The 13,272-nt window shown below is 37.4% G+C and overlaps 1 protein-coding gene across 4 annotated transcripts in view; it reads right to left on the reverse strand.

Annotated features, from left to right (window-relative positions):
- Positions 1-13,272, reverse strand: part of MYO16 (myosin XVI) — a 361,146-nt gene that overhangs the window by 202,764 nt on the left and 145,110 nt on the right. For all 4 annotated transcript variants that reach the window (XM_054271508.1, XM_054271509.1, XM_054271511.1 and 1 more), the window contains exon 5: positions 12,589-12,697. In XM_054271508.1, the coding sequence (XP_054127483.1) occupies positions 12,589-12,697 (109 nt within the window). The remainder of the gene's footprint in view (positions 1-12,588; positions 12,698-13,272) is intronic.

A 13,272-nucleotide genomic window follows, 5' to 3' on the forward strand; every position in this document is an offset into this window, starting at 1 on the left:
ACCTTCAACAGTTCTTAAAGTTCTTTACATTACTGAAAAACTGAAGCATGTTTCAGGATAAAATAATATTTTGAGTTTCTTTGTTTTAATCTGCCCAGTAGAAATGGGTGCAAATATGTAGTTCACCAAAGAATTCTAGTTTTTTCCAGCATGCCACTGTATGTACAGCTTTATGTTCTGTTGCCTGCAACACTTGTAAGAGTTTCAGCTCTGAAGTGAAATGTTCAGTGTGAGCACTGTCTTCCTATTCTCTTATTTTTAGACCTAAATGATTTTTTTTTATCTGGATCAACCCTGTAATCTTTCACATGAATGTAATTTAGACAAACACATACATACATATATATATATGTATGTATGTATATATATGATACTGACGGATTAAATTAGACAATGTCCCCAAAGGACAATGTGTCCAACATCCTACTGCCTGAAAGTTGCTAGACCAGAACACAATGCCAATTTCACATTATGTCCTCAGTGTCTCCTAACAATCAATTTTTTTTGTCAGAACTACAGCTTTTATGCCTTCATCACATTTCAGATTAATAATTTGAAAATATCTGATGACATTTACAGACTGACAATGATGCATTATGTCAATGATTTTTTTTTCCTTTCTGTTTCTACCTGTTTCCTGCTTTTTGCAACAGTAAATTAATGGTTTAACACTTTTGTGCCAGTGACAGAACTCTCCCAAATACTTAAGGGCAATATGCACCCAAAATTAATCATCGTTTGCAGTGTTGACTAGACATTTTAAACACTCAACATTGAAGAATGAGCAGACAAAATTAAACTTCACTGGTTCAGATGAAGTTTTTTCTAATGTTCTCAGGTAAGGAAGATTAAAAATAGATAAAGCATTTTATACCTGATGAAGACAGACATGCTTAAGTACTGCTGACAGAACTCATGTCAATTTTTTCTTTCTCTTAATATATCAGGTAAACAATAAGAAAAGGTTTTGGGTTTCAAGTAGAGAGAAAATGGGTGGAAATTTATTTACTACCTTTTTCTCTGAGAATAAAAAATGAAAACTAAGTTCACAATCCACAAATTAGAAATACATTTTCTGATTTTCCCAGGAAGAAAAAATGAAAAAAAAAACCAAAAAAAAACCCCTGAGAGTGAAATACAACTATTATGAGTTTGTTTCCTTCATCATGTTTAACATAAATTACAGTAATACCTACAAGTTGAGGGCAGAGGCCAGCTGAGTCTACTCAGCCTTTTCTAGCAAGTTACTACTGACTTACACCCAACACAGTCAGAGAATTAACATATCAGTACACTGTTATATTAACAGTGAAATGCTGATCCTTACTCCCTGTAAATTGCCTTTTATAGAAACTTGGTATGACTTAACTGGGGCTACAAAAAACCCTAGCCATTGAAAAATTAACTCTGCTCATATTTAAGGGAAAATCAAGAAAGGCATTCAGTTGTATTAATTGCTGCTTAATAATTATTTTCTCTCATAAATGCAATGCAGCCATGAGCTCAGAGAAAACACATAAACCACAGAGCAATAAAAGTCACAGTCTGTGTGAATATAAAACCTATTCAAGACAGCTTTACTAGCTTCAAACTAATAGTTGCATAAATGAATGATACATATTTCAATAAACAAACAGAAGTAAATCAGCCCAACAAGAGAGGCAACAAAGTGACATGCTTCCACAGACTTCACTTTTTAAATATTCAGAATAGGTTTGAAAATGCTAGAGAAACAATAGTTTCCCTTTCTCTACCTTTACAAAAAAATATAATGAATACATGCAAAAATAATCTGTTTCAGTTTTAGAAACATAGTTTTGAATTCCAAGAACTCAGGAGCTATTTAGCTTCAAGCAAAGATTTCTCTGCTGGGGAGCTGGGAAGCAGATTTATCAAGCATGCACATGTGCCATTCTGTGAGGCTCAAACAAGGAGACCTTGTCAATAAGTGCTTTCCCTTAATCAAGTTCATAATTCTGGGGAGTTCGCTCTCCCTCCCCAGGGTGTGATACTTTCCAGGAATTTAGATGGAACAAAAAATGCTACTCATACAGTAACTAACTCTCACTGCCTGAATTAAAGAATGACCTTCATGTTGCTTTTCAAAGGGGAAATGTGCTTTAGATATTCAGCTGAAATGGGACAACAGCCAGCATGAATAAAAAGAGGAAGAAAAACACATTGGCATCTACTATGGGAATGGATTCACATTTCAATAAGTGGAAAGTAAAAGAAATAAAAAAGGCATATAATGGAAAAAACACTCAAAATATCCTGTAAAATCAGAAGATTTTAGCTGCATAGCCAAGAATTCTGCAGGAGATAAGATGGAGAAGGAACAGTTAAAACATCAGTGACCCTGCAGGGCACACATTTGGTGATGAGTATCAGCACTGGTGCTAGGCAGGAACATAACCTAAAAGCTACAAAATAAATTACCTCTCACTGTTTAAGAAAATCACCTGACAAGGCTGCTTCATATGCTTTAGCTCTCTCACCTTCTCTGGCATATGGTTATAGAAGTGACAACCAAAAGGAATAGAAAACCTCAGATAAATAATGCATTAGTAACTTTCCAAAACTGTCAGTGATAAAGAAATACAAGGCAAGCAGAACTGTGGGTTTCTATTAAACACCTTTTTCTCACAAATGTCGAGTACAAGAAAGAGTGCAAGGAGAAGACCCATTCCTGGGATCAGTACAAAGGAAAGCACTGAAGCACTCTGGCAAACACCCATTGCACACACATCCAGCAGCCACTCTTGCTGCAGCATGCAGGTCTCATTCTCCAATGGGATTTACATTCTTAAGGAGAGGTCAGCATTTTGTCTTTCAAACACAAATGCACATTAAAAACTTACAATGGCTTTGAGAAACCAATCTCTCTCCTCATACTTGAGTTTTCTCTCACTCTTATCTATATATCTGCCCTTCCTGCACAGAGCTGTAGGTACAGCAAGGCTCTTCACCCCATGTATGATAAGCCTCTCTTACTCTTCTATAATTCAGTTTAGAATTCTATATTCTTCTATAATTCTATAGTTTAGAATTTGTATTTTTCTTCTGCTCAGCGTAGAATAGGATATTAACAAAAAAAAAAAAAACAAAAAAAATCATGGTACAATTCTTTAAATACTAATTTTAATTCATTGAAATATCTAGATGTGTCTATTATTTCATTTGCCTAAAGTTTTAGAAAGACTTTTCTGGCTGCTTACTAGATATCTTGGTAAAAAGCATCATTTTTGTGAGATTACATTGTTCAATAGTCCTTGTGCTTATCACTTGGCATTATGTGAATCTGATTTTCAAAGGTCAGCATATAAACAAATACGTGCCAGCAACAATTACTATGCAAGAAGGGAAGCAAAAATTTTCAGATTCTGCAAAAGAACTTATACTTGTAAAAGTACTGAAGCCCATAGTTCTAACTCACTGCAGCAGTGCTGACTGATTGTTGCTGGAGGGTTTTGCCTGTCTGTCTTTAAAGATATCATTACATATGTTTAGTGATGTATCTTTAGTTCCATAGACTGACTTGGGTTGGAATGAGCCTTAAAGATCAATCTAGTTCAATCACTCTGCTATGGGCAGAGTGATTGAACTAGAAAAAACCCTTTCACTAGACCACGTTGCTCAGAGTCCCATCCAAACTGGCCTTGAGCTCTCCCATGGATTAGGCATCCATAGCTTCTTTGGGCAACCTGTTCCTGTGCCTCACCATCCTCACAGTAAGGAATTTCTTCATTTCTTCCACCATCCTCACAGTAAGGAATTTCTTCCTAATATCTAAACTAAACTTACTCTCTTTCAGTTTAAAACTACTGTCCCTGTGCTGTCACTACATGTCCATGTAAATGGTCTCTGTCCATCCTTCCTACAGGCTCCTCTCAGGTACTGGAAGACTACAACTAGGTCATGGGAAACCCTCTTTTCCAGGCTGAACAAGCACAATTCTCTCAGCCTTTCCTCACAGGAGAGATTCTCCATCCCTCCAGTTATCTTGTTGTCCTCCTCTGTACTCATTGCAACAGCTCTGTGTCCTTCCTGTGCTGGGAACCCAGGAGCTGATGCAGCACTGCAGGTGGGGCATCACAGAGTGGAGCAGAGGCGCAGGAGCACCTCCCTTGACCTGCTGCCCACACTGCTCTGGATGCTGCCCAAGGCACAGTTGGCTTTCTGGGCTGATTAGGTTTATCTCCTCCTAGTCTGAATATGCTATCAGAAGTGAAGTTCCCACCTCCTCCTCAGGTAGATATCAGAGTGACAATTCTCCCACTCTAGTGAACATGCGTTTATTCCTCTCTCTTCTACAATACAGACATTGATGATCCTTTCAGCTAAAATTAGTTAAGTGAACTGTCTCTTAACTTTCATGGAAACAAAAATATTTTCTGTAATTTATTTTAAAAGGCTGACAATTTCAAAGCTTAATATTAATGCATTCATTTGTGGATATGTAATGCATGTTTATTTTTTTTATATTAATACTAGAACATAGAAGCAAAATAAGTGTATCACTGTCTCTGGCTACTTCTGGTAAATATCATGTCTGAAGTGAGATCATCACAGATGGTATTTCTACACTACAGATTTTACTGTAAGGTTTTAATATGCTATAGTTAATTTTTTGTGAGAGAGCAGTAAAAGCAGGCTACTCAACAAGTGCAAGGCAGGCAGGAGTTGAGGGTGAACACAGGCCAGGCAGGTTACCATCCTTGCAGGGCACAGTGCCACAGTACTCAACCAAGAAAATTGAGCAGGTCTGGTGACGGCAATCAGGGCTAACAGAAGTTCTGTGGCTGCCAGAAAAGCCTCCAGTTACAAATGTAAGTAAATCAGATGAAGCAAAGAGTCAAGTCAGTGGTCCAGGTTTGGGGTCAGCAAGGATCATGGCTGGGCATAGGACTGCCTCAAGCAAGGACCTGAGACTAAATGTGGCTCCAGAGACAAAGGATGGGTGGAAGATTATGACAGTGCTGCTCCCAGCTTTGCCTCCCAGCTCAGCTCCTTCCCATCCGACAGCCCCCAGGCCACAAGGCCACCACAGCCAGCCTTGAGCTCCAGCAGCCAAGGCCCTGGGAGCAGCAATGGAGGTCACAGGGCCTGTGGATGCACTGTGGGCACTGACATTTTTTCCATCTTGATTAAGGTTATAGCTTTAGGAATTCTATAAAAAAGTGAAAATATGGTTCTGATAGTAATGAAATAGATTATTTATTGATAAGTTGTTTAAAAGGACACTGAAAGCGCATCCCTGTTTCCTGATTTCTTCACAATCTTTTTTCAAATCTTAGCAAAGTCTATTGGTCAAGGAGATGCCCGTCTTCCTTCTAGCATCTGTTAGAAAACTAGATCATAAAGTACTGGCTATAAATTTAAATGTTAATTTCAGTGTCAAAAATTTACTGCATAGTGAATTTAAAGGTTTTCCCTTTGATAGAAACTTATGGGTGACATGCTGGAAACACAAAAATATCAAGAAGAATCTAAGACTTCAAAGCCCCCCAAGAGCTATAAAAAATTAAAAATTAAGGTAGCTCATTCACACTTATATTAGAAAACATAAGGGCCAAAGGAAAATAAACATTGTCAACTATGAAATTTTCCAATGTGCCACATTTTCCATGTGCTTCATTTTTTGAAAGGACCTACTGAAACATTTCATTTATTCCTCTGTTCTCACTGGCAACACCAACATCTAACCCCTACCATCAATTAATCAGGTTCTCAAAAAATAGATTTTTTTGTGTGTGATAATCTTATGGGTAGGTGGTTCCAAATCAACAAGAATCAAAGGGAAAAAAGTCTGAGACACCCTGAGGCTTTTTTGTTTTGATTGCCTATTTTTCTGTCAATTTACTGCATCAATATTTTTGAAAGAAAATTTGTGAGCATAAATCAAGATCATGGTGCATATGGTTCTGAAACAGAAAATATATTAGGGAATTTAGTTTTAGCCGAAGCTTGCTCATCTTTAGTGCTAACAATCTGTATGTGCTAGCATTTTAGTGAGTTCTTACTGGAGTATATTAGCAAGAATTCCTTAATATCTGTGAAATAGTTTGGAATATTAAAGTCTAGACCAGTGTTTTTCTGAAATAATAGTGATTTATATCCCTTTATTTTCTTGACTGAACTGAAGAAAGTATAACAGTATAAGACCCTCATTGGATTACTAGGTCTGCTCAAGGGCTTCGGCACCACAACCTCAACACTGAAACATTTTGGTGTACACATTCATTATTTTTAACTAACAACAAATAATCCAAATGTAAAATGCACACAACTAGGATCTTCATTTTGATTTAATTCTCACAGAAAGTGCCAGAGTATTGCAAAACACACAAGGAGATGTACAGTGCAGGTGTTGGCAGTTGTGGGCCTGCAGGGATGGGGTGTGTGGGGAGAGGCAGGGGCTGACCCCTCAGCTCTAACAGACCCCCAGCAGCACACAGCTGAGCCTGCAGCCAAGTGTGGCAAAGCAGACAGACACTCCTAAAGGAGCTCCACACCTGAAAAGAAAACCCAGAATGGAGCAGAGGAAAGTGTGAAGAAGAAAAGGGGCAGAGAGGGAGACTGCCAGGTACCAACTCCCCACCTCCCTTCCACCAAGAGTTTGGAGTGAAGAAGTGAAGCCTGAAAAGAGGGGAGGAAAAGTGTTGTTCTAATGTTTGTCTTTCTGTTTTTCTCTACCTGAGCCTATTCCAGTTGACAAATTCCACCAAGTTGAATCTGTTTAGCCTGTGACAGTAACTGGTGAGCAATCTTGCTGTCCTTGTCAGGAAGGGAATGGGTGAGCAGCTTTGTGGGAGTTTTTACTGCAACCACACCAGATTTTATGGATAACTTCAAATTAACTTACAGTTTAATTTTGGTATATCTTCCTATCACATTCTAGGTTACTGTAAAGTGTCAGGTTGGCAGTAATTTTTTTCTTTAATCCTTGCCCACTACTTTTCTAATTTAGATTTTTCTGCACATGTCATATGTCCCATATGTTGTTAGCTGTTGGCTTCAGGGAAATTCTCCTTATTGTAGTAATTGACAAGTTGGCTATTTCTGGCTAATGTTAAAAGCTGTCTTCTGTGTAGGAATCTGTACTAACATTTAGCTTCTTTTTTTTTATTTATTTTCTACCTACTGCTGCAAGGCAGTAAAATAAATTTATCTCTTCTATTTTGCAGCTGAAGAGTAAGGCTTAATTCCCTTGCTAGCAAAAATTTAACAAACAATGGTCTATATTTGCAAAATCTGCACAATATTTTAACTGATTTAAACCATACAAAGCCACTTAAATGGATGGGGCTTGCACATGATTTTTGCTCTATATGCAGTTTTCTGAGACACCTGAATATGATCCTTTTAATATTCAGGGAACAAACCAGACCTATTATTCCCCCAGCTTGGAATAGCATAATAGATTTTGCTTAACTGCATGAAATCTCTGTTACCATCAAAGGTCAATAACCTTTAACCAGCTATTTTAAATTAATTTCCCCAACAGAAAGTGAATAATATGATGTAAAATACTTTGCAGAAAAGCAATACCCATTTTTTCTCCTGTACCTGTGTCACAGTAGAAAAAAGGAGCACCATCCCTACATTTGGGTAGATATGTTATTTAAATACAGAATATAATCAATCTTCAAAAAATAAAATCAAGACAGATGGTTTTCTTTTGCTTAAGTAGTTATCTGCTACTGCATGAAACTCTCACTACACAACAGACAAGAAAGCCATTAAATTTGCTTTGAGGTCCCTGGGATATGTAGACAGTTCTTAAAAAAAGGAAATGTCCAAACATTCTTTTCTCAGATTCAACAATAAGGCTGATGCTCTTGGAGTGCAGAGTTATCTTAGTGAAAACTGAAGCTTGAGATCTTGGAGGACAAAAGAGGATATTTTCTTTGGAAATCAATTACAGTAAATGTGTCACCTCCAATGACTTGGCAAATACAGAATCAAGAACTATCTGTCAGTCAGTTTTAGTTTATTGCCGAGTCATGCAATCCACTACAAGTAAATATCAAGTAACAAAATAAACAAAAATGCTGCATTCCTCAAAGTATTAAATATTTTAAACAGCCTAGTGTAAAAGGAAGAAACAAGGATCAGAGTTTCACTGACACAGTTCTACAATAGAACATTCTGCTTCCAGAAACACTGGCAGTCATTCAAAGTTTGAGTGTTTTAAAATGCCATAAGTGACTCAAAAGGTTTGCCTTAAAACTAAAGCTGTAATTAATCAAAACAAAAGTTATGGAAGGTGCTGGGTGGACTTTCTTGATTATTTCAATAATCAATCAGATAGGTTTAGAATAAAGCAGGACAAATAGTGAAAAAACTATCACCTTTTTACATTATGTGCTGGGTGACTTTGTGATGGGTATTCCCAATTGCCATTTTTGTTTATGGTGGATATTAAGTTCTGTACCTTAAGACTGGTTCCAAGAGAGAAGAGGGGGAGAAGAAGCACGGAGTTTGTTATCAGAAACTGCACTTGTGCCCCCACATCCTACTCCTGGACTGTGTTGTCTGTAGCAGGCAGTGGGAGGGAGCTCTTCTGTGGTTTTTTGTTAGTTTTTTTAGCTAGCTGAGGCAGAGAAGTTTCCTGGACTGTTTTTTTTCTTTTTCTTAGAACTGATCAGCCCTGCTCTGGACAGAAAACCCAGAAGAACACCAGGAGCTCACACCTGTGGCCCATCAGGGCCGGGGACATGGAATTTTCCAGTGCTGGAGGGATAAGAGACTGAGTGAGTCAAGCTACATCCCATGACAAGGACTTTCTGAATTTGCCATCTCTTCAGAACAGCGAGAGGTTTTATTGTTTAATATTACTCATTTAATATGTTTCTGACTACTTTGCTTGTTAAATAAAGAGGTTTTTTTCCACTTTTCTCCAAGGAATCTTTTCCTGAATGAGGTGGGGGAGTGGGGCTTCTTGAATCTGCTTTCTGGAGGGACCCCTTTCAAAGTTTCCTCCCAAATTTGCCCTAAACCAGGACACATTATTATTTTCATTTCACCTCTGAAGTGAGACACTTCCTGAAAGTAAACAGTGAATGGATTTGAAGCTGAAGGTGTAAGAGGCAATAAAGAAAACTTCAAATGAAAACAAAATGAAAAGAAATTACATAAAGATGGCTCGGCACTGGAATGGAAGCCCAGAGAGAAGCAGAATCTCCAGTCCTACCTGGCCTCAGTTGGCCTTTCCTCAGCAGATATTGAAATCCTTAAATAAGTCATGACTGTTCTCATAGCAAAACAGAAACACCAGTAACACGGAAAACCAATGGCATCTTGGCACAGAACAAATATAACAGCTTTTACTGGTGTTTTCCTTGTAGCTGGTCAAATTAATAACTCTTCCTTTCTCTACAGTCAGCATTTCCTAGAACTGCACTGTTGTTGATAGGAGTATAGAATACTGAATAGGGATCTACACACAGACCTGTAAATTTATTTATCCTAAAAGTCATCCTACACAGCAGACTGCTGTGTCCCAGCTGGCCATTCTGGGCTCCCTCCACAGCACATGGAAAGAAGCAGGCAGTTCAGATTCTAATTCACGTGCCTCATTATAGATGCCTACCTTCAAAGCATCTCTTTTGCTCTAAGAAGGTTTGCTATAGAGTGGCTACCAGAAATTAGATTTAGATAAAGCAATCCAAATAGAGTCCTTGAGCTCATGAGCCCACTAGGCTTCTGAATGCCCCTTGGACATAACCTAATATGATACAGTTAAGTTGTTCCACACACTTTCCTAAGCATAAAGTAGGCTGCTGTATTTCCCTTCCACCCTCAATTAGAGATATCTTAAATGAAACTAAGAACATGCCAGTTATTACCCAACAGAAACAATGCTCTTAATATACAGAGAATGTGTACCTCAAATTGTGTTCTCTTAGGTATCTCAAGTCTGCTAATTCCTTTCTTCAGTTAATAAATACTTAATACAACATAACATTATTTATATAATGTAATATAATAGCGGAGAAAACTAATTTCTGTACAGGAAAAGAGAATATTTTAACGAAATAGTATTAATTTCATTAGACTTCAGTAATAAAATCTCCACAAAACATCCTTATATGTTATATACTTTACTATTATGGAATATATCAAAGCTTTCTGGCAGTTGCTAGATGATTACAGTATTTTGTACTTGTGGTACTCCTGTGCCCTAACAGATCATTTACAAGCAGAAATCAAAGAACTAACTCCAGTAACTGTTTTAAAACATATAAATCATTAAAGGCATCCAAGGCTATTGTTATCACTTATGGCTCCAGGCCTTCCGCAGAGTAAATTAAGTTACTTCAAACAATGAAGAGCAGTTGAGTCACTAAGATCTGTAGTAAAATTAAACAGATACAGTGAACTACCACAGTAGTAAAATCTGTAAGAAGTCATATAAACACTAGACTTCTAAGAACTCTAATGTTTCCAATTAACAATGTTTTCTGTGGTTTCAAAGTTACTTGTTCCAATCTTTGTTTCATCAACATAAATTGATAGCTTCTGCTTTTCTCATTAGCTAAGCTATAAGGCACCTAATTTTACTTTTCTCTGTGATCTCTGCAATTAGAGGCAATGATTAAAGTATAGTCTACTCTACACACAAATCTCTTCTTAATATTGTAAACCAGGATGCACAACTGAAAGGAGAATTGAAACATGAAAATGAAATTGAACCATTTTAGGAATGTAGGGAAGTTCAGAGAATAGGGAAATATTCCTTATACATTGTATTTAAAGGCTGAGACTTTGGTTGGGTGTTTCTCAATACTACAGGCAGAAGGTGGTATTTAATACAGGATCAGCTAATCTTGTATAAACAGGCTTAGTCCTGACCTTGCTCTGTGTTGAGGTATTCATTTGCAGGAGTGCATGGGGATTGCTGCTACAAGGAGAACTTCACCAAAACAATGCACAGAGAAACACTGAGGCTGGGAAATACAAAATAATTCATACTTATTCATACAGCTTAATTCCCTTCAAGAATCTCCTCCTCAGTTACTATTAATCTTGGTAGGCTATACAAATATTTCATAGGTCCTAACTAAATTTCAAAAGTCAAGTGCAAAATAAGGATACTTTGAGCTGCCTATTGTTTCAAGAATAATACTAGCAGACCAAAGAAAGTTGATGAGCATTTTGACACTGATCATCCCAAGCTCTTCATGCACAACGGCAGTTAAGGGGTAGGATTGACCTATCCTGACTATCTAACCCTAGAACTTGTCAAATTAAGTTCTTATTAGTCAGCAGAAAGAAACAATCCTGGAAGTCAGTTCTCCTCACCTAGCCAGGTTAGAAAGAGATGAAACAATGCATACATTTCCTCTTTCTCTCTATTGACCTAAAGGTCTGGGTGATTAAGTTAAGCTTGTCTACCTAAAGTCAGTAGAGGTAGATGTCACCTTCAAAATATTTAAGTTTCTTGATTTGGTAACTTCCAACATTCACAGAATCACTCTTTAATTAGGAATAATGTTTCTCTTACCTACTGTAAAAGAGATAGCACTATAAGCAGACCACATCTTGTATGCTACAGGATTGTGCATGTTACCTGTTAAATGCGAGTCAAAGTATTTGGAACACTTAGACAGCAAATATCTGTGTTTTTAAAGGCAATCAAGCTTTTAGAAGCCAATAGCTGCTTTGCCATTAGAAAAACCCAAAACCAGAGCTGCGAAGACACCGCCATACACCGAGGAACGAAAATTATAAAACATGCAATACACTGGATGTGTGCAGTATAGGACCTTGGCATTTTCCTTAAGTGTACATTAACAGAATATAATTTAACTTAGTTTATGTTAAAAAAGATTCCTTATATGGAGACAATGTTTTAAATACAAATTTTTACATTATTGCTCATTATATTTGCTTAATGCCTTTTCCTCAGTGTAAAGATGAGCCACATACAATGTTAAGACAACCCCTCATAGTCAAAAACAATGCTAGAAATCTCACTTAAGCTCATATCTAAGTTTGGAACTGATGAGCAACAAACCCAGGTTTTCAATAGAAGCCCTGTAATCTATAACATATTAAGCATAATTCAAAATAGAAACCTCACTACAGTATTTTCACAATTAAAAAAAACCCTAAACCAACACTAATATTCCTGAATGAGAGATGAAGTATCATTTGCATTTTCATTCAAATTATTTTCAAAGATTTATTTATTTAGTAGTCTGTCACTTGAAAAAAGTATTCTCTAAGACTATAGATGGGAAATGGAACAAAATGTGAAACCTAGTCCTTGAATAGTTAAATTAGTTGTTTTAAAAGCTTCTGTATTGCTGCAGTTTCTCTACTTTGATTTTACATTCTAACATCTCCATACAAAAGGTCAAAAGCAGTTTTGACAAGGACAACTGCCATTAACCTTTGTTAGTTGTTCCAATTTAAACGCACTGAAAACATTTGTAGTTCCAAATCATCTTCCTCCCTTTCATCCCCAAACTGATACAGTTCAATTGGCTTTGGCATGACTTCCATCAGATCAATACACATCCTTATTATTTTTATGACATGTTCAATAAAAGCATTCCAAAAGCTAAAGAGCTGACTTACCATTTTCTTCCAAGTACATCAGAAGGATGTTGCTAGATTCAGTCCCTTCTACAGCATAATCAAGTGCAATATTTCCATTAACATCTTGCAGAAGCACATTTGCTCCAGCCTACAGACAAGAATAAAAAGCACTTTAGTTTTTTGCACTGAAATCTCAAAACACAACTGGGGTTCTTACATGATCCTATTCAAAAACATTTCAAAGCTGGGGTTCTTAGGCAGCAGGCTGATTATAACCTGAAACAAAACCAAACACACAAAAAGGCAGAGACAACATGAATGACTCATGATTGTCAAAAAGGCTGCTGCTCTTTGTTTGAGACAGCTGACACTGTTGCCACACTATCTGTCCAGTCTGGCTTTGCTATACAGATGTCTGAGTTGCTCATCGGTGAGTTTTGGACCCACCACCATTTGCAGCAAAACACTTTAAAGTCAGCTGTCACTGACTGCAGTCTGCCTTAAAACACTCCACCAGTGACCAGCAGAGGTCAAGAGCTGCCTGACAAGCAGCACAGACACCCTACAGCAGGAATGGGCAGACAGCTGTCCTGGGTAACCATGTCAGCTGCTGGCCTGACCTCCAAAGGCCTCATCCATCAATCCAACTCAAAGAGAAACACCCACTGCTAAATGAAATTGCCATTTGTCACCAACTGGAGACAATGAAAATGAGCTTGATAA

The sequence above is a fragment of the Melozone crissalis genome, unplaced genomic scaffold (assembly GCF_028551555.1).
Source record: "Melozone crissalis strain CALT ecotype California unplaced genomic scaffold, PUWL_Pcris_2 ptg000013l_1, whole genome shotgun sequence".
Taxonomy (NCBI): Eukaryota; Metazoa; Chordata; class Aves; order Passeriformes; family Passerellidae; genus Melozone; species Melozone crissalis.